Genomic DNA, 22,147 nt, shown 5'->3' on the forward strand with positions numbered 1-22,147 from the left:
AGAGCTGTCAACAACATGCAACAAAAATTGAATCTTGAGCCTAACTGCCAAATGCTATTTTCATTCTTGAGCAGAAATATTTATTGAAAATGTAAATTTTCTTCATCCCAGTGAAGACCTGATTGCAAGTGTCGCCCCAAATCAAGGTATGACCACAAATTTGCTAATTTATGCAACTCGTCGTGAATCATCTTACGATAAAGACCAAAGTAGTCAATCTTTTTGTCAACCAAGCCCAGTCTGATTCAATAGTAATTAGCGGAGTATTGCCTAAGCTATTGGGCCATCTGGAATCTATTTATGGGCCATCAATTTATAACTATACAAACTACCAATTTCATTTAATATTCGACCCCGCTCAATAAGCTAATCCACTGATAATAACATGTGAAATCAAGGCGGCTTAAATCATTAATGGACTATATGGAACTCTTGCCGTGTTACTTCGTTCTGTTGACTTTAGCCTATAATTGTGCAGCTCATTAAATTTAATTTCATGTTCATCTCATTATACAAGTTTAAAATGTATCCACCTCATTCCGTGCAAACGAAACGTTGTTGAATAGTTATAAAAAAAATACATGTTTCTATCACAAACACACCTCTAATACAAAATTAATTCTACGATTAACACATACTCATCTTCATGGTGGTGTTAATCCCATATTTATACTAAATGGCGAAACGGGTTACCCACGGGTACCGCACCCGACAAGTCGGGTACCCGTACCCATTTTACCCAAATTTGTTATCCCAATACCCGCCCCGCAGCATACCGGGATTACCCGATACCCGTGGCGGGTATCCCGTACCCGACATTGCGGGTACCCGTACCCGACCCAAAATCCTAATAAAAAATTTGAAAACCATAATAACCGTCACCGTTCCCTAATTTACTTTATTAATATCGATGGTAATGTTGAATAGAGTAAGAATAAAAGTGAGGGGACACTTTATAGCTAATTCCGGTGAGTTTTCAATTGTATGTTCGTTGTGTTTTAAAAGAACTCTTAGATTATATAAAGTACTTTCATTATTTCCTCTTAATAGAGGTATTTCAATTTCTTCACTTATTTTGGAAATATTATAATAGAAATACTCTTCTCTACATTATTATCTCTCTAACTTTATTTTTTCTCCGTTCTAACTATTTAGTTTTAATTTTTCAAAATGAGTGCGTATATGGCTATTAAGTAAGTATGAGTATTATTTAACTATTTACTTTTTTTCTCCACTTTAATTATTTAAACACCTTTATTAATATAGAATGGAGGGAGTATTAAAAGATAAAATATGACTAATACTAATAATAACGGGTATTATCGGGACTAACGGGTATACCCGCGCGGGTAGTGGGTATACCCGCTACCCGCAAAATTCTAAAACACACTACCCGATCCCGCCCCATTTCCCGTTATCGTCGAGTATCGGGTACCCAATACCTGGCGGGTAGCGGGTTGAGATGGGAATTACCCATTACCCGCTACCAATTTTGCCACCCCTAATACTAAATGATCTTTTTGAACACGAATTATTTCAACTTTAGTATTTAATATTTCGCTGAGAATTTTCTATTTTAATTCGACTAAGTATTGTCTATGCAGTAGTACACACGCTATTTACGACTATTACGTAAATAAAAAAAATACTATTGCGTAAATTATGCTACAATGTAATTGAATTTCAATTAACACCTGAGCATAAAATAATAACTCAAGAATCTTGGATTATAAATTATAATAGTCACACTAATAGTTATATTAAAAAAAAATACTCCAATAAACCAACAAATAATGGATCCAATGCCCATGATGCCATTAATATGAGCAATTATAATCTTGAAGTCAACAATGCATGTCGGCTGCACTTTCCTCCATGCAGGGATGGGCACACGAGCTCACCCAATAATAGCGCGCTACGTGTCGATATCCCATTGGCCATTAGACCTTCCACGAAATGTGCGCTACTAATCAACCAATGCCACGTGTTGCCAAGATAGCCCTCTGATCATAGTCAACTCACAACATGCCACCACGTGTCCCTATCCACATTTTCAACATCCCACACTTATAAATAGATAGAGAGCCAAATGCAAAGATTCAAACACAAATCTTTTTTATTTTCTCCTAAATCATTTCTTCCATTTCAATCTCCACACACAAATTCCTAGATTTCATATAGATTTGTTCGATTTATCACCACATTCTACTATTTCTAATAATTAATACCCCTTTTTCGTCAATGTTAAATAATTCCGACGAATTCCACCGCCGGATTTTGAATCTTCCGGCGATTAGACCCTGCGAATCCGTCTCCCTCCCAACTCTTCTCACCTCTCTGATCAATCTCGGCCGCTCAATATGCCGATTCAAATCCAAAACCTTCTTCACAAACAAGCCAAACGCAACAAATTCAATTCGCCTAATCGAGGCTCTCCTCATCTTCCTCGAAGATCTCCGCCCCACCGCCGCGCCGCCGAGATCCGAATCCTCCACAGCCCTATGCCTCTCCGAGCTCCACTTCATCTTCCAGAAGCTTCGATTCCTTCTAGAAGACTGCTCCAGAGACGACGCCAGGCTGCTGATGCTCGCCAAATCGGAGGAAGCCTCCACGCATTTCCGCGTGCTCATTAACGCCGTCGCCGTGGCTCTCGACGTCCTCCCGGCGCCGGAATCCGGCGCCGGCGAGGAGGCTCTGGAAGTGGCGGAGCTCGTGAGGAAGCAGGCGGCGGGATCGAGCTGCCAAGTGGGGAGAGACGATCGGCGCGCGATGAGGAGGATTCTCCGCATCACTGGCCGGTTCGGGCGAGGGATCGCGCCCGAACCGGTCGATCTGAGAAGGGCTCTCGACGATTTGAAAATCGGGAGCTGGGGCGAATGTAACGACGAGATCAAGTGTTTGGAGAGCGAGCTTGGACGAGAATGTGGGACGGTTGAGAAAAGGGAAGTCGCTTTAATCGGAAGTTTGATCGCATTCTTGACCTATTGTAGGTGCACGGTTTTCTTGAGAGTGGAGAGATCAAGAAAAAACCCGGTTTATCAGGAAGTCGATGACCGGTCGGTTCGGGTTTTGAGGTCTGATGATTTTAGGTGCCCGATCACATTGGAGATCATGCGTGACCCAGTTACACTGTTGACCGGTCAAACGTACGAAAGGTCTTCAATCTTGAAATGGTTCGGTTCGGGTAATTGCACTTGCCCCGTAACCGGTGAGAAGCTGACGAGCGTTGATTTGGTTCCGAATCTTGCTCTGAAGCATCTTATCATGCACAAATTTCAAGAACGGGTCAAAATCGATGAATCAAGAAAACAGTCAACGATTGATACATGCAGTGTTGCGGCAGAACAAGCTATGGCTCTGCTCGCTAACTTTTTGGTTGGGAGGTTGGTCACTGGGACCAACGAGGACCAAAATAAGGCCGCATTCGAGATCCGTCTGCTTACCAAAACAAGTAATTTTAACCGATCTTGTTTGGTTGAAGTGGATGCGATCCCGTCTTTGTTGGAGCTAATTCGTTCGACTAGTCGGGCTTTGCAGCATAATGCGATGGCGGCATTGCTCAATTTGTCGAAGTATCCTAGGGGCCAGAAGATCATAATGGAAAACGAGGGATTGGACATTATAGTCGAGGTCTTGAACAACGGTCTAACTGGGGAAGCACGCCAGCATGCAGCTGGCACGCTATTCTATCTTTCCTCGGTTGAAGATAACCGAAGGAAGATAGGGAGGACCCCAGGGGCCATCCAGGGCCTAATGGGGGTCCTCAGTGATGGGGAGGATCGAGGAAAAAAGAGCGCCCTAGCCGCGTTCCTGGGCCTCCTGGTGCACCCTGAGAACCATTGGAGGGTGCTAGAAGCAGGACTAGTCCCGCTTCTGGTAAATCTGCTAAGATCTTCTGTAAACGGAGATCTAGTAGCAGATTCTCTAACAGTTTTGGCCGCACTTGCCGTCAAAGTTGATGGAGCGGTGGTCATTGTCAGTGCTGGGATTCTGCCTATCATAGTGCAGATTCTTGGCACCTCCAACTCCAGAGACGCCAGAGAATACAGTGTGTCATTACTACTTTCTTTATGTAGCAACGATGCGACAGACGTGGTTCCGATTTTAGTGAAGAACTCGTCATTGATGGTGTCGCTCTACTCGTTGATCTCCGACGGCTCGCCTCGATCGACCAAGAAAGCGGCGTCGCTCATCCGGATTCTTCATGCTTTCAATGAGAAGAGCTCTTCATCTCTAGCTCAAGAACAATTTGTTCGTGTGTGGTAATCGAATATTAAAGCATTGCCACACACTTGATTTCATTACAAGCATCAAGAATATGTATAGGATGCTTGTTTTGCTTTGATTTTCTTTTCCTATTTTCGGTTGATTTCTTTGATTGATTTGATTGTTTGTGGCATGAGCTCGAATTTTTGAAGAGCTTTTATCACTAGGTTTCTTCTAGTTTTTTTAATGAAGAAACCAATTCTGTGATTATAATATTATTACCTTTGTTTGTATATCGTTTTTTAACTAGAGCATTTTAATTCAACAGTAAAATCTAACGAAACAAAATACTTTTTGGAATTTAATTGGCTACTCTTATTAATGTTTTGACGCCGATACGCCGTGCCTACAAAAACTTTAATAATTCCTGTGACAATCTAAAAAGGTGCAAGTTTATAATGAAGTCAATAAAATAATTTGGATGGTAATGAATTTTCAATATATATGAGATCAAAAGATTAAATATCAGGAAATTAAAAACTGATTATTTAAAAGACGAAGTGGATTATTATTATTATTATTATTATTATTATTATTATTATTATTATTATTATTATTATTATTATTATTATTATTATTATTATTATTATTATCGTTTTTCTAAATATATAAATGATCGCATGATGTAATTCTAATACACCGGAAACAACCGCTTCACCATTTTACTAAATATAGAAAATCAAGCGGCATAAATAGGGATGAGTAAAACAACTTTTGTATTTTTCTTTGTTAAATGCAGCCTTCAGTCATGATTTATAAGTATTGTCATAATGTGGAAATTTGTTGATTTGTTGTTATTTCAATTTTAGAATATATAGAACCATTTTTATTCATAAATTTGCTTGATTATATTATGGACTTCGCGAATGTCATGAACTTTTATTTGTTGGTATTGCATTATTTTATACTCCATTTGGTAGTGAATATTATACTCTTACTTAGTATTCGATTTTTAAGAAGATTATATTAGTGACTTTGTGTGTTTAAATACTACTTAAAATTCTTGGAATTTCAATTCTTTTGTTTTCAGAATATTTTATGTAATACTATTAGATTTTTTCAGTTCAGATTGATTTCATACTTTGGATTTCGAATTTTCATATAATTCAGTTTAGATTATTTTTCTTGAAAATTCAAATTTGTAGATATGATTGGATGAGGCAAAACTCTCAATCGAAATCCAAATGCTCACACTTAGGTGCGAAGAATAAAAAGATAATATTGGATATACTTAACTCATAACATGTCTTAAAAGAAACGCCTCCATTACTATGAAACGGATGGAGTACTTCACTTATAACATGTCTTAACACTCAACTTTTTCGACACCTCCCTAATAAATCCGAGGATAATCATTCTAAGGAATTGGATATATCACAACCTTTCCTATAGCTCGATTTGTTTCGAGATACGAGAAAGCGTCCTTGACCTTGTCAAAAGAGAATGGTCCCTTTGGGTCGAGCACTGCCTTAACCTTTCCGCTCTTCAAATACGAATCGACTTTCCTTAAAAACTCCCCACTCGAGGTTAAGACAAACGTAGAGTCGTTTGGATCAATCACTACCACACTACCACCTTCCTTCAACGCCTTCATCGCTCTATCTCTTTCTCCTGACCAAATCCAAACAAAATTCAATATCTTCATATATATTCTTAAAAAGGTCAAATTTGGTTAATATATTACTACTACTATTCTAATTAGTTACCAACTGCATCATAAACTAGATCGAATTTGGTATCCAAATCTTCGAAATTTTGTTTGGTGTAATCAATAGCCAAATCTGCACCCAAACTCTCCACCAATTCCAGCTTCGAAGTGCTGGCTGTTGCAGCAATCATCGATGCACCAAACACATGTTTTGCTAGCTGCACAATTAATCAACTTTTAATGAATAAGCATTCTTGACCAAAAAACTTAAACTAATTGGAATTGGACAACATTGCCCCAACTATAACCCAACATTTCTTCACTATTAAACTGGAGTACTATATATGAATAGGAGAATTAATTAATATACCTGAATTACAAGCGATCCGACACCGCCGGCTCCTCCGAGGACGAGGATGGATTTGCCCTCGGAGAAACCGGCCCTTTCAAGGCCTTCGTAGGCGGTCTCGAGGGCGAGAGGGAGGGAAGCAGCCTCTACAAAATGAAGGTTGTTGGGCTTAAGAGCCAAGAGTTTCTCTTCAGCAGCTGTGTACTCTGCTAAACTACCGATCTGTTTGGGATTTTGAAATGCTTTCTCAATTATATCTCCATAAACCTCATCTCCTTCCTTAAAATTCGTCACTCCACTCCCAACTCTAACCACCACTCCGGCCACGTCGAAGCCCGGAACAATCTACAACAATAATTAGCAACATATATATGATAAATAAATACTAAAAAACATTAAATTTGAGAGAGAGAGAGAGAGAGAGAGAGTTACAGGGAGAGGTGAATCGGTGAGGTTGAATAAGCCGAGGCGTCTCTTGAAATCGACGGGATTAAGAGAAGCAGCAACAACTTTGATCAAGACCTGATCATCATTGATTTGGGGTAGTGGAACATCGGATTCAAGCTGCAATACATCGACGCCGCCGTACTCTCTGTAAATCCACGCCTTCATTTTCAATTCAATTCCCTTTGCACCGCCGATCAAATGGCCTCCTTATGGAGTTTCAAATAACTTCAATGCTAGCCTACTTTCGACATTTCCATCTTTACTACCACTATTGCTATTGATTAGCAATAATATCTAAAAATATCATTCTTTTTTGCGCACTATGGATTTGCTTTGCCAAATATTATGTCACTGCATACGATTTTCAACCTGCTTTTGAATACTTTTTAGAATTTGTTATTCAATGTTACTATTTGACGTCTCCCACTTTATCCTACCATGATTAAAAGTCAAATCTAAATTCAACACATATTATAGAAAATATAAATGAAAATAGAAGAAAAAATAATTAGATGTAAGTCTTATTTTTATATATTTATTTTATGATAAAGTGCGAATGAAAATGAATTATTGGAAGGTGAAGTTTACTCACCATTTATAATAAAAATGTACCGAGACTCAAGTCTTATTTTTATATATTTATTTTATGATAAAGTGTGAATGAAAATGAATTATTGGAAGATGAAGTTTACTCACCATTTATAATAAAAATGTACCAAGACTCTTATTCATTGAAGGACTGAAATGACAAAACTGAGTATCACGTAATACTCCCTCCGTCCAAAGAATATGCACTTTGGATTTGGTACGGATTTTAATGCAAAATTGATAAATAAAGAGAGAGGTAAAAAGAAAAAATAATTAAAGTATTATTAATGGGACTAAGACATTTTGTACAATATTATTTAATTATTACTACTATAAAACTTGAAAGAAAAACACGATGATATATAGAACTCCAGCACATTTATTTATTTAATTATTATATAAAACTTCAATATGATGATACATATAATTATTTTTTTTAACCTTATAATTATTTACTTTTTGAGAATTTATGAATCAATAAAATCAAATTTTAGGAGTAGTAATAATATTCAAAATCATGCACACACATGAATGATAATCAGTATACATGTATGCAAACACATAACTGCTCAAGGATACAATTTCCAGACACCTTACGCAATAGTACTAAATAAAATCCACACAACATAGTATCCTACTGAAAGTTTCAATCATTTTCAATGTGAATTTTACTTTCAAGAGTGTAGGCAAACTTTAGTACTTATGCAGCAACATTCACACCTTGTTTTCCTCCATTTTTCATTCTTTGTAACACTTATCACCATCACAGATCCACCCTTGAGCAGTGGCCTTATCTTCTTCCTTTGCTCCTCCATCGCCTCCGCCTCCGACTCCCTCGTTGCCCAAGGCGCACTTCGGGTGGAGATCAAAGTCGCACTCGTCGCAATAGTACGACCATATGCGCCCCTCCTCGCTGCAACCATCGCAGTTGAAGAACTGGCGCTTGGTGAGAACGAGCTCGTGGTGATGAGACTCGTGCTCGACCTTCTCCGGCCACCCTTCCGCCATTTTATCGTACGTGGCCTCAATCTCCTTGATCCGTTCCACCGTGAAGGGATACGCTCCGGAACCGTGGCTCATGATTTGCTCTCGGGCATCGGTCGTGACGGTTTTCCCGGTTGGCCCGATCGCGACTACCATCGGGATCCCTCGTACCTTGAACAAGCTACTTAGAGCTTGCTTCCGTTTGTCCCCGAACGGGAGAGCGAGCCATGGCATCTTCGAGAAGAACTCATCGAACGAGGCTTGATCCCGGTCGCTTGAGATGAATATCACTTCGAAGGCCTCGACTTTTGCCTTGATTTCTTTATACGCTTGGATGAGCATCGGAAGGAACGCGCGGCAAGGCGGGCACCAGTGTGCCGAAAAGTAGAGCAGCACGTTTTTCCCAACGAGATCCGAAACCGGTACCTGAAATCGATTACATATATTGTTGATCGAATATATCATCCAGAATTCAGCCAAAGTTTGTTTCTGACTGATAAATGAACATTCTAGAACATGCTTCAATTTACCTTGATGCCGTCTTTCCCGAGCACGAAATCACAATCCTCAGACACCAAAATGGATTCGAGTGTTTGTGCATCGCGCTTCGCCTTTTCTAACTCTTCAAGCTCAGCAAATTTCTCGGGTGTGAAGGGATATGCCTTCATGCCGTGCTCCTCAATGGCTTCAGCGACGTTCGGGTGAAGTGTCTTCCCATCCGGCCCGATCACAACCACCGTAGGGAGGCTGTTGAGCTCGAAATACCTCACTAGTTTGGAACAGCATTTATCCTTGACAGGCAAGGAATACCACGGGAGGGAAGCAAACTCTTCTTGAAACGACGGCTCATCATCATCGAGAGGTATCATCACTATCTCAAAATTCTCTCCCTCTTCTTTCAAACTCTTGTACGCTTCAATGAGCTTTGGATTGAAAGCGAGGCAACCGTTGTACGTCGCCAAAAGGAAATATAAGCCGATAGTCTTACCTTCAAGTTCAGCTACGGGCACCTTTAGTTCAAATGACGTCGTTTATCAGTATTAACAATAACACTACACATTTAGCAAAGAAAAGCACGATTAAAAACCAACCTCCTTCCCGTCGGCTGATATCAGATAGTCCCTCGACTTAGACACGAGTAAGGTTTTCAGCGACTGGTTCGCCTTTGCTGCTGCTTCTTGCTCCCTCAGTTTTCCAATATGCTCGGGAGAAAAAGGGTACGCTTCATCCTCATATTCTTGGATGACTTCCACTCCTTCGTTTGTCAGTACCTTTCCGTCCTTGTCCAGGATCACGAGGTGGGGTATTCCACTCACAGTGAACAATGCGTCCAGTTTCTCACGTGCCTCAGAATCAGAAAACGGGATTGCAAGCCAGGGCATCTTGGAGAAATACGCATCATACGCCTCATTGTCTTCATCTCCCGAGACAAACACAACCTCGAAGTTGTGGTGTTTTTGGAGTTGGTTGTAGACTTCCACCAAGACTGGAGTGAAGCGTTGGCACGGACCGCACCATGAAGCAGAGAAATACAACCCGACTATCTTACCTTTAAGGCTATCGAGTTTCACCTAATGGATTCAAGAAAATATTCAGAAAATTTCTGTTGAACATGTATCATCCAACACCCTTGTTCCATATAATTAACTAGATTTCGAAATATCAATCAGAAATCAACCATGAATTAGAACTACACATGATTCACATATGAAATTAAGAGCTAAAATAGTAACCAACCATTTAACTCTATTCAGCCAATCATCCCATTTCAAGTCATCAACACACCAGTGAAAATTCAATCGTTTCACAAATGGTTCGAAGGTAGAAGATGTAGACTGAAAATAGAAGGCGCCCCATTTCAATTAATTCATCTACAATAAGTCATCAACACCAGCCAAAAACTCAGCCCTTTTTGCAAAATAGGCCAAAGCTACAAGCCTTAGTAAGAATCAAACTCATCATGTTTCCATTAAGTAATCCACAATCAGCAACAACATCAAACCAGTAAAGTAAATCATTCATAACTCCAATTTTCTTTCCCCCAACTCCAACACACAAACACACTCACACACAGAATAAAAAACAAAACAGCACCAAAATTGCAATCTTTGCACAATTAGATCAAATTAGCCATCAAAAATCAGCAACAACACCAATAAAAATACTTACAATCTTTGCACAAATGAGGTCAAAAACACCAAAAGAAGATGCAATACAATCGTACAACTCTCCATCAATTCAAAAGTCTCAAACCAAAAGAGTAACCATCATAACCCTAATTCCCCCCAACTTCAATACACAAACAAACTGAAATACTTCCTTAAATTCAAGAAAGCATACTACATAACAACAGCCCACCTACTCCAAAACTTAAAATCGAACTTATAAAGAGAAATCCAAAATTATCAAAACACCACTTAATAACCCACAATGAAAACCACCAAAAAAAGTAAGTGAAAAATCACCTGATCACCATTGTTGCGGACAAGGTAGTCCCTTTCTGCAGAGAACAGAATCGAGGCAAGATCATAACCACCATTCTCATTTGTAACCTCAGCAACGCCATTACTCTCCATTTTGCTACAAGAAAAAAACAGATCTTTTCCTTGATTGAAGACTCAAAAGTGCGGACTAATATATATATAAGCACGACGCTTTGCAGAAGTAGTTTGAAAGCGAATTGTCCAAGTAATTTTTTCGATGACTCATTTAATTTGCCTTACGCCTTAAGAAAAAAGCACAACTTCGTCAATTGATCAATCTGAGCCGTTGATTTTATTCCTGTTTTCTTTTAACGGCCGAGATGCTTCCTTTTTATGTTGTCTAATTTTTTTTATTTATGAATTTGTGAAACTTCATGTCATGTTTGAAACGCATTGATATTAATGAACATCGTATATAGAGCATATTCTAGAAGAATAAACAGTGTGAAAAGAATACAACGAGAAAAAAACATGAAAGTTCGTAGAGGAAAGGTACGACTAATAATTTGGTTTCTAAATTATTCATGAGATTGATCACGCTTCCATTATTTCATTTCGCAAGGTTAAAAAACACGAGGAAAAAAGATGCTAAAGAAGAATTTGAAATTAAACTAATTTCGCAAATGAAACGATTATAAAAGACTAAACTAGGCTACCAAAAATGGTTTAAATCATTACTCCCTCTGTCACGTTAAAATCTAGTATACTACTCCCTCCGTTCCATAGTAATAAAGTCATTTTGCCATTTTAGTACGTTTCATAGTAATAGAGTCATTTCCCATTTTAGTAAAAGTCAACACATTTTTCCACATCTACTTTACTCACTCTTATTTTTTTCTCTCTTCATCTCTCTACCTTTTTCATTTTCCACTTTATTCTCCACTTTATTTAACTATCTTTTTTTTATATATCTTTCTTATTATACTAATTGTATATTAAAACACCCAAAAGTGCATATTCTTATGCGACGGAGAAATTGGCATATTCTTATACTAATTGTTATTTTCTGAAATTATAAATAAATTATTTTTTAAATTTCGTTTCAGAGTGTAAATAGTTAAAGAGTCGGATCGCGTTGGTTTTAGAAGTGAAGATGCTAAAATTAACAAATAATAATAAATGAAAAGTTGGATCGCGTTAGTTTTAGGAGTGAAATAATAATAATAATAATAATAATAATAATAATAATAATAAATGAAAATAAATATCCAAGTATACAGATAAAGGTTTTAGCAAGATGTGATAACCCAATTTCGGTATATTCTGAATAGTATATATTGAGTAATAGTTGTTTGGGCTCTAAGGCCCAATATTGAAAGATAAACTGGAATTGGGCCAGGTATCACAAATCAAGCATGGGAAATCGGGAATGTAATCACCAATTATTTAGGCCATCACATGTAATTGGCTGCTGCCTTTTACATTGCATTATTCCATTAAGAGAAATATTGATTGATTAGGGTTTAGGGTTTCACTTTCGTTAATTTATTTACATATAATTCAAACTACCATCTAAGTCTTCTTTTGTGTAAGGAAGTAATTAATATATTCAGCTCTCTTTACTTAAATAAAAAACCTTCCTTATCAAATTACAAAACTTAACAATCACCATAAAAAACCATCTCAAAACACCCCTATATATGCATTATTACATACACGATACAAGTTTGGCAGCCACTCCACGAACAAGATTAATTTCAAAAAATGTCATCGCAAGTTGAACAACAACAACCTTTGAATGCATACCCTTACGATCAAGTGATGAAATCACCGCCCCATTCATCCCATTCAAATGGATCATTCAACACAACTATCATCGTGATAGCCGGGATCTTATTTCTCGGCGTCACGGCTTATGTTCTCAATCGGTTGTGCCGCCCTCGTGGTAACAACGCGGACAAGCCCAAACCGCCAGCCGACAATGCTAATGGAGAGAAGAAGCCAACAGTCGCCTTGCAGAGGGCCGACATCGAATCCGGGTTTGCTTATAGTCACGGCGGAGGAGGCCCGGTGCTGCCGCCTCAGTATGGCGGAGGAAGGGGGCCGGCGCCACCGCCTCAGTATGGCGGAGGAAGGGGGCCGGTGCCGCCGCATTTTTTCTAGTTTTGTTTTTGGTTGAATTTGGTAAATCGGAGTATTTTTTTTTAATTTGGTTTTGTTTTAGGTTATTTTGTAAGTGGTGTTTCCCATGCATTTGTTAGGTTCATGTTATGGCATCAATTTTGTTAATTTATATCTTTCGTTAAATAGTTCTAAATTTGTCATATACTATTACATTTATTGAGTTTTTCGAAGAATGTGATGTGCAAGGAAAATCAATTTTACCAAAAACATTAAATAAATAAATAAAGGGTTCATACTTCATCAACGATTAAGTTACAAAAATAGATGAATAAAGTTTATTTTAAACCAAAATATATTTTTATTATACAATTTTGATCTAGAACATTAGTTTGATATATTTATGTCATTAAAGTATTGCTTTGATCATTTTGCCCGATTTTAACAAAGATATCAAAATTTGGCAGTCAAATCATTTTTTACCCAATTAATATATTAATTACTGGTTAATTATATACTTAAAACAAAATTAACTAATAATAATATGAATGTCTCGTTTCGTTCTCTTTTCATGTTTTCTACTCACTTTTTGAAGCTCCATTAGAGCACACAGATCTCTCTATACATCTCATTTTCTCACTCTGTTTCTTTACTTTGAAGCTCGCCGGCATATTCGCCTTCTGAACCCATACATCCACCCGCCAACAAACACCTTGTTCTTCGCACTTTCACCAGCCCCTCCCTCTCCTCATATCTGTCGCCTTCATAATCATAACCATCTTCTCTTGCACTGACTGCGGACAACAAGGCGTAGTGCTCCTGTCTTGATCTGCCCTAAAAAAATAAATCTTCTTTTGCCATTTTAGTCCGCTCCAATAAATTAGTTCATTTTCAATTTTTGAAAAAAATTTCATCACACATTACAATATTAGGTGAGTCCTACTATCCACTGATGTTACTTCAATTATTTTCCTTTCTCACACATACTCTACAAAGTCCGCATTGTTATCCCCAAAATCCTTATTTTTAGGGGATGGTGTGTAAATTTGTTGTCATGAATTATAATTGATTTGTTTTGACTTGGCATGAATTATTTATCGATAAATAATCCCAATTGCATAAACCTAATATGATTATATGAATTATTCACATGATAGAAAAGGCTTACATCTAATATTTCATTATTATTGTTTTTTTAAATCATAAAAATTTATTTCTAAAATTTCATTCGAGTGTAAATTGTTAAAGAGTTTGATTGCGTTAGTTCTATCGGGCCCAGTTGTTATAGTTATTTAAGTTGTAAAGGCCCAATAAGGATTTATTTTTTATTTTTTTTCTTACCCAAAAAAAAATAATGCAAGAAAAAAGACACAAATCAGCATGGAATGACACCAATTATTTAGGCCGTCGCACGTAATTGGTTGCTGCCTTTTACATTGCATTATTCCTTTAAGAGGCGAGAAACATTGCATAAATGGAAACAATCACTTATTACCTATTTAATTAATTAGGCTTTCACTTTCGTTAATTTTGTTTCCATATAATTAAAACAGAATCTACTACTCTAATTAAGTCAAGAGGAGGCGAAACCTTCATTCTTTAATTCCTCTGCAGAATTCAAATCAAGCCCTATATACTAGTAAAAGGAAGTAAAGTACAAATTTACTTGAAAAATACGTTCCTTATTAAATTACAAAAAATTACCAATCACCACAAAATTACCTTACAAAACCATCTCAAACATCCCTATATATACACATACAACTATGTCACCAACTCAATGAACAATAGTAGCATTGATTTTTTCACACATTTAATCGAAAAAAAAATGTCGCAGCAACAACCTACTAATGTATACCCTTATGAACCAAAGATGGAATATGGTCCGGTGATCGAATCACCGCCCTATTCTTCCAAATTACCTGGACCAATCATCGGTATCATCGCGGCGGTCGTGATCTTCGTCATCGTCATTGTCATCATCATCATCACTTGTCTGTGGAGGCGGCGGAAAGACCGTCACAGTACGGAGGCGGAGCCGCAATTCGATCAAGAGGCGCCGCCGACCGGTATTAATGCTGATGAAAAGAAGCCTGAAATCTCCTCGAGGGAGTGGTTCGTATTCGAAGACGGTTCAACTAGTCACGGCGGAGGAGGGCCGGCGCCGCCGAATTTTGGCCGTGGATATGGGCCGCCGCCGCCAAATTTTGGGGGAGGATATGGGCCGCCGCCGCAGTACTTTTACGGTTGATGGAGGCCGGGAGATCGGATTGGTGATAATGAGTAGAGCTAATTAGAGTTGGTGGCATGCATGGTGAAAGTATTTTTCTTCTACTACTAGTTTTGTTTTTGTTTAAATTTGGTTAATCGGAGTCTAGAATTATTATTTTGTTAATTAGGTTTGGTCTTGGTTATTATGTTATGAAGTGGTTTTTTCCATGCATATGTCTTAAGTTGATGCTATTGCATAGGTTTTGTTTTTATTTATATTGATGTTGCTAATTATTTCTATTATCGTTGGTGAAAGAGTTAGTAGATTTTATTTCATTAAATATATTCTAAATTTATCATAGTATTGCATTTATTGAATTTTTAGAAGAATAAATTAAGATCAAAGGTTTCACAAAGTAATTAAGTTACAGACTTACCGGAATAGATGATTAAAGTTTATTTTTATCCGAAACTAGTATCACCCACGTGCGATGCGCAACCCATAATCTTTTATTTAAACTTATTTTATACTGTAAAATAGGAGTAATTTTATAAATTCATAAAATATCATCGTATGAAATCTGAAATCAATAATATATAAAATAAAAAACTATTATTAAAAAATATAAAATCAAACAAAGAATAAAAAATAACACATATACCAAATGAGAAACAATATTATTATTTCAAGTTCTAAACTCATATAACCAAATAAGTTTATAAACTAAAAATTGCACACAAATAAAATAACATATCATTTAAATCACTTTTAGATCTATATTACAAAAGATCAATCACGAACACATGTCAATAAAAATAATGTATAAATATATATTAGAAGATAGCCAAATCGATCAAAATCATCAACAAAAATACAACAAAATAGCATGGAATATACAATCGATATGCATGCATTTAGCCAAAAAAAAAAAAAATTTGGTTGCATACCCTACTAGTATTCCCGCATCGCCTACTTCCCGTGTAGCTGCTACCACCCATACCACGTCCAGGAAAGACAAATGAATAAGAGCTGTCACCAACCTAATATTCATATAGAGCGTTACATGAAAAAAAAAAATTATACATTCGACCCTTCACAATAATACGTGAAGAAAAGGGAAAAAAATCACATAATAAAAGCAGTGAATTAAAAATGTCGACACTTCACGATAAGATCAAGAGTTGCTTTTGATTATTTTAATTTTAAATGGTGATTTCCATGCGTGTATCTTAAATCTTAAGGTAATGCGCGCTAGCCGCTATGCCATAAACTTTAATTGTTTTTATTTAATTTGATGTTGCCACTTCTATTTGAATTCCGTTGGTGGAAGAGTGCGACTTATTTGATTAAATAAGTTATAAATTTATCATATAGTTATTAAATTTACGAGAATGGTCTATTATCGATTGTATTGCATACATTAGTATAAGTTCATCTACAATAATTTATAATAAACTCAAATCTACAATCATTTATAATAAACTCAAATCTATTGTTAAGTAATACTATCTCCATCTCTGAAAATTTATCTAATTTTTCCATCTTCGTCCGTCCCCAAAAATTTGTCCCATTTCACATTTACTATTTTTGGCAGTGTTCCTACTCACATTTTATTATAAAACTAATATATAAAAGTAGAACCCGCATTCCACTAACTTTTTCAACTCACTTTTCATTACATTTCTTAAAATCCGTGCCGAGTCATCATGGGACAAATTTTGGAGGACGGAGGTAGTATATGTTACACCAAAAAATAATTTTACTTCAATTATTTATACCAAATACGTCTAAAAAAATTTTGCACTAGCGACAAATTTAGTGTTGTTCTATATCAAAATTCAAAAATAAATTTGATGTATGATTGGAGACGTTTGTTACACTAAAATTAAGTTTCGATGTATAGTTAGAGATGGTCTAATTTATATACATATGATTGTTAATACCTAATAATTACCATCCACGTGGATATATCGTAGTGAAAAGATATATATATGCAGATATTTAATTTTTAGAGTGAATTACATATTTAGGTTCTATACTTATCACGACGCACGTTTGCGGTCCCTATACTTGTAAAATATCATATGCGGTCCTTATACTTGTACTTATGCACGTTTTAAGGTTCTTTTCACTTTTTAGCAATTTTTTTCGGACAAAAGCACCCCCAAAAGGATAGAGGGCAAATTTGTACACTATTTTATCTTCTTCACCCCCAAAAGGATAGAGAGCAATTTCTTCACTTCTTCTTCTTCTTCTTCTTCTTCTTCTTCTTCTTCTTCTTCTTCTTCTTCCTCCTCCTCTTTTTTTCTCCTCCTCTTTCTTTTACCTCTCTCGTCCTTCTCCAGTAGCACTGCCTTTCCCTTTTTTTGCTTTAGCACCTCCGACATTATGGGAACAATGAATAATCTCAATCATACCACAATATAAAAAAAAATGGAAAAGATTAGTTTGGATTAATGATCACTGGGCTATGATTGATTTGAAGGGCGTTGAATAAGAATGGTATTTTTGTTGGGATGTGATATCTAATGCTGATTTGTAGTGGAGTATAGTTTTGCGATTATAGAACATGTCCACAACTCAAATGTTCTACAATGTTTTCCAGGAAGAGGAAAAAGGAAGAAGGGGGGAAGAGAAAAAACAGTGTACAAATTTGTCCTCTATCCTTTGGGGGTATTTTTGTCCAAAAAAATGCTGAAAAGTGAAAAGAATCTTAAAATGTGCATAAGTACAAATATAGGGACCGCGAATGATATTTTGCAAGTATAGGGACCGCAAATATGCATCGTGATAAGTATAAGGCCTAAATATGTAATTCACTCTAATTTTTAAGGTACGGGAAACCGTTCAAACTAGAAATTTATTAATTTTGATATTATTTTTTAGTCGTGTTATATATTGCAGATATTCGCAGTAGTATATTGAAAGATGAATATTTTTCCTAAACCACAATATGCCATAGAGTTTTCAGCCGCATGTGCCACGTACGTGGTGGACCCAATAACGTGGACTATTAAACTAGAAACTTGTACAAGAAAAATACCTTAGAGCATAGCTAGCCACGGATGTCACGGCGGGCGTCGGATCGGCGTGCACGTCCGCCATTATGTGGGAGGGAGGCGAACATGGACGTCCGGTGCGGACACGGGAGATCCGCGGTGTTGCCGGGACGTCCATCGCGACGGCGGACGGACGTCCGATGCGATTTTTTATTTTTTTTTTATTTTTTATTTTTTACAAACTCTATATATACAACTTTATGAACTTCATTTCATTCGCACCACTTGTTTTAACAAGTTTCTCTCTCTCTACATTCACGATAAATGGAGCACTACGATAGTGATTCTCACGCCACGAGCGAGTCACAAACGCAGAATATTCCCTCGCCGTATATTTCCTCGCGAGTCGAGGGAAATGCCGGCGGAAGTGCACCGATGTTCGGGATGATGACCGGAATGACGACGATGATGCAGCAACCCCAAATGGCAGGGATGATGCCTGGGTACTACAATATGCTCGGGATGATGCCCAGGTACTAAAATATGCCCGAGATGATGATGCCCCAGATGCAACAGATGCCCCAGATGCAACAAATGTCGGGGATGTCTGCCGCAATGCCGGGGTCGATGCCCCAAATGCAACAAATGCCAGGGATGATTCCCCAAATGCAACAAATGCCAGGGATGATGATGCCCCAGATGCAACATGGATCCACTACCGCTGCATGAGGGAGCAGGCAGGGTATCCCCCAATCTCCTGGGGACAATTTCTATCGTCTCTATATGGATTTATTGTACAGTGATTCTCCCCAGCGTACTTCGCTGGAGACTCGTACGGCCCTGGAGACTCAGTTCCCTGGCGTCGAGATGTTCTCTTTTGAGGACTTGGGGATATCTTTGCGGACGTCGCCAGCCACGCAGCCAGCAGCGCCACCGGCAAGGACGCGAAGGGAGGGGATGAGCACGACCACTAGCTCGCGTGCGACGACCGATAGTGGGACGGGGGAGGAAGAAGGCAGCGGGAGAAAGAGGACCGTCTGGAGCGTTCAGGAATGCGTCGCCCTGGCAAAGGCATGGATTAGTGTAGTCGAGGATCCATACATCTCGGTCAACCAGCACATCGAGAGAATGTGGTGGCGCATTAGCCAAAACTACCTCGAATGGAAATCGGACGACGGGAAGCCTCACGATGCAGATAAATGCCGGAAACAGTGGGAGCGGCTGTGGAGACAACTCAGCCGATTTGCCGGCCTCCACCAGAAAAACTCAGCAACCAGCGGCATGACCTCCAAGGATGTGAAGCTTCTATCTCACCAGCAGTTCCCCAACAGTGAAAAGGGGTTCGGGGAGTTCAAATATTGGGAGGTTTATCTTGAGGTGGAGAATTCCCCCAAGTTTATGGCGGGTGTTGAAGCTGGGTGGCCGAATCAGGCGACGATCAACACCTCCGGTGAGTACAGCAGCAATGTCGGTTCCCACGAACTCCCCGAAGCCGAGGCTGAGATCCCGACACCTCAATCGTCTTCCTGCCGCCGTCGCCCAATTGGGCAAAAGGCCGCGATGCGGATGGCTAGGGGAAGTGCCAGCAGGTCCCAAGAGGTCCAATCGGAAGCTCCTTCCCTGATTAATCCCGAGCTCAACAATCTCTTCGAACTACAAATGACGCAGTTCATGATCGAAACAACGGACAAGTGGCATGCAGCGACGGATCCCACGTACAAGCGGATGTTGAAGGATGTGATCGACACTCTGAGGAGACAGTTGAGGCTGCCACCCCTGCCCGATGTTGACACCACCACCGGCGACGAGGACGACGACTCTTGCGACGGGGAATGAGACGTGGGGCGCCACTTGTCGAAGCTTCCACTTGTTTTTTTGTTGGTTAAGTTTTTTTTATAATGATTATGTACTTTTTTTTTAAAATAAAGTGGTTGCATTGAAATTTTAATTCTGTACATTGTTTAATTTGGTGAATTTGTGAATTTTTTTATTGTGGGAAGTCCGCGCGGAAGGGCGAGGGATGTCCGCCACTGTGCAGTGAGAAGTACTTTTGACGTGGCAGTATTGTGGGAGGTCCTTACTCCTTATGACGTGGCAGAAGGTGTTTTTGGGAAGTCCGTCGGGAAGGACGGGGGACATCCGCCCCCAATTGGAGATGCTCTTAATAAATTTTTCACATAACTTCAAAATTCAAATGAAAATAATAAATAAATTCAACCCATAACTTCAAAATTCAACAGCTCATACGAACATCTTTATTACTCCAATTTAACAAGAATTAGCAGGAAATTAAGCAACGTTGCACACGTGAAAGCATATTTCTAGAAGGTAGAAACTAGAAAGGCTATTAGTTTAAATTTTACTTATGCAATCACATTCACATTCGTATTCGCAATTATATTCCACTTGCTTCTGTCTAGACTTGTACTATGCCATAATCATTCATTTAGTAGTTTTGTAGATATTATAATGATAAATCAGCGATTAAACAAACCAGATCTCATTCACATGTAACATATATATATCGGACAATTTTAACTTGCCTGAGCCTAATATGTCATATTTCAATCATATACTGATTTTTGCATACCTTGAATATTTATAAATTATTGAATTGGTTATTTGTTAAAATTTTGCAACCACAATATTAATTTATTCTAATTTTATAATTAATCAAAATTTTGATGCTAATATAGCTTGATTACTTACGAATGTGTCTTATTGATTGTTAGTTAAACTGCGTCACATTTTAGACAGCAAACTGATATTGCATCATACTCTCTTCATCCTACCATAAGCGATGCTATTATTTTGGACGTGTGATTTAGAGTGAGTGTCCACAATAGGAGTGGACACTCTCCCCACCGCCGCGCCCGTTCTCCCACAGCCTCCCCACCGACGTGGCTCGCCGTTTCCATGCAATAGGGTGCCGCGGCCCGCGCCAACCTCTTCTCTCTCAGCCGCGGGCAAGCCGACTAGTCAGGCGCCTCCTGTCCGCCGCCCACCGCCGTGGCTCAAGTGGCCCTCACTATAGGGAGGTGCGGCGCCGCCGCGGAGTCGGCGGCCGCCGTGTCCTCCCTATTGTGGACACCCTTATATAATGATGTGTAGAGAGTGAAGTGGAGAGAATAAAGTAAAAAAAAAGAATGAAATAAATGAGGAAAAAGAAAATGAAGTTGAGCTGATAATGAAGTAAGAGAGAATAATTGTGCTATATTTTATAAAAAAAAACAACTCACTTTAAACCCTAAAAAGGAATAAGAGCTAGTTATGGTGGGACAGAGAGAGTATTGAACTAAATTATTTCAATTGTTGAATTGTTCTTTTTTTAATGAAAGAATATAATAGAAGAAAGAAAATGAGAAAAAATGTCACATAAGTAGTAACTTATCAACTTATCAAGTCATGCAAATGTTAAAATCTTAATTGATCGCAAAATTAGAACAAATCAAAAGTTTAATTATTTATTGAATGATTTTAAAGCTCATATTCAAAAACACAATTTTGGATTGATGAATGACGCTAGTATATATGGATAGTAGTGAAGGGACTCACAATGAGAAACGTCATTTATGTTGGGTATCAACAACAAATGCTTAACAATTAGTATTTCGCTAGGCATACGCTATTAATTATGCAATATTTTTACTTGTTAGAGGTCGATGAATATTAAATACTCCCTTCCAGGGAAGATGACCCCTTCCTTAGGCGGTATAGGATTTTATGCAGTTTTATTTTGTGTGTTGAGTGGAGAGAGTAAAGTAAGAGAGAGGGAATAAAGTAGAGATAAATGGACTTCCATTTTAAATAATGAGTCATCTTAGTTGGGACAAACCAAAAAAGAAAATGGGTCATCTTTAATGAGACGGAGGGACGGAGGGAGTAGTTGTTTATAATTTTATTCAAGCATTATGTTTCGAGTAGGGATGTCAATCGGGCCAGTCCACCGGGTTTCGGGCCGGTCCTACTCGGGTTATGGGTCAATCGGGTGCGGGCTAATCGGGTTGTGAATTCTTTCGGGTTATAAAAGTTCAACCCTAACCCTAAAAGTTCGGGTTTCGGGCTAGCCCAGCGGGCTAATCGGGTTGCTACCGATAAGATTAACACGCG

The 22,147-nt window shown here is 38.3% G+C and overlaps 3 protein-coding genes across 3 annotated transcripts; 1 reads left to right on the forward strand and 2 right to left on the reverse strand.

Annotated features, from left to right (window-relative positions):
* The first annotated feature begins 2,124 nt into the window (after window positions 1-2,124).
* LOC125204455 (U-box domain-containing protein 18-like) lies at window positions 2,125-4,499 on the forward strand. Its single transcript, XM_048103118.2, has one exon. It carries the CDS (start codon window positions 2,242-2,244, stop codon window positions 4,264-4,266), a length of 2,025 nt encoding a protein of 674 aa, XP_047959075.1. The 5' UTR covers window positions 2,125-2,241; the 3' UTR covers window positions 4,267-4,499.
* A 966-nt stretch (window positions 4,500-5,465) lies between these two features.
* On the reverse strand, window positions 5,466-6,987 carry LOC125203855 (2-methylene-furan-3-one reductase-like). Its single transcript, XM_048102354.2, has 4 exons — window positions 6,696-6,987; window positions 6,285-6,608; window positions 5,973-6,132; window positions 5,466-5,877 (listed from the first exon to the last, which is right to left on the reverse strand). Exons 1-4 carry the CDS (start codon window positions 6,873-6,875, stop codon window positions 5,624-5,626), a joined length of 918 nt encoding a protein of 305 aa, XP_047958311.1. The 5' UTR covers window positions 6,876-6,987; the 3' UTR covers window positions 5,466-5,623.
* Window positions 6,988-7,776: 789 nt separating this feature from the next.
* LOC125207111 (DC1 domain-containing protein) lies at window positions 7,777-10,963 on the reverse strand. Its single transcript, XM_048106326.2, has 4 exons — window positions 10,748-10,963; window positions 9,374-9,853; window positions 8,813-9,292; window positions 7,777-8,708 (listed from the first exon to the last, which is right to left on the reverse strand). The coding sequence occupies exons 1-4, from the start codon at window positions 10,856-10,858 to the stop codon at window positions 8,037-8,039; spliced, it is 1,743 nt and encodes a 580-aa protein (XP_047962283.1). The 5' UTR covers window positions 10,859-10,963; the 3' UTR covers window positions 7,777-8,036.
* Window positions 10,964-22,147: the final 11,184 nt, after the last annotated feature.

Source organism: Salvia hispanica, chromosome 6, assembly GCF_029641045.1.
Source record: "Salvia hispanica isolate PSC_SH4W2 chromosome 6, Shi_PSC_v1, whole genome shotgun sequence".
Classification (NCBI taxonomy): domain Eukaryota; kingdom Viridiplantae; phylum Streptophyta; class Magnoliopsida; order Lamiales; family Lamiaceae; genus Salvia; species Salvia hispanica.

Excerpts from the sequence above, each read along its gene's own strand:
- LOC125207111 (XM_048106326.2), bottom strand. The coding sequence starts at position 10,858 with ATGGAGAGTAATGGCGTTGCTGAGGTTACAAATGAGAATGGTGGTTAT. Across the intron at positions 9,293-9,373 it reads TATCAGCCGACGGGAAGGAG|GTGCCCGTAGCTGAACTTGA; the intron begins GTTGGTTTTTAA and ends TTTGAACTAAAG. Across the intron at positions 8,709-8,812 it reads TCGGGAAAGACGGCATCAAG|GTACCGGTTTCGGATCTCGT; the intron begins GTAAATTGAAGC and ends AATCGATTTCAG.
- LOC125203855 (XM_048102354.2), bottom strand. The coding sequence starts at position 6,875 with ATGAAGGCGTGGATTTACAGAGAGTACGGCGGCGTCGATGTATTGCAG. Across the intron at positions 6,609-6,695 it reads TCACCGATTCACCTCTCCCT|ATTGTTCCGGGCTTCGACGT; the intron begins GTAACTCTCTCT and ends TTATTGTTGTAG. Across the intron at positions 6,133-6,284 it reads TCGGATCGCTTGTAATTCAG|CTAGCAAAACATGTGTTTGG; the intron begins GTATATTAATTA and ends TTAATTGTGCAG.
- LOC125204455 (XM_048103118.2), top strand. The coding sequence starts at position 2,242 with ATGTTAAATAATTCCGACGAATTCCACCGCCGGATTTTGAATCTTCCG.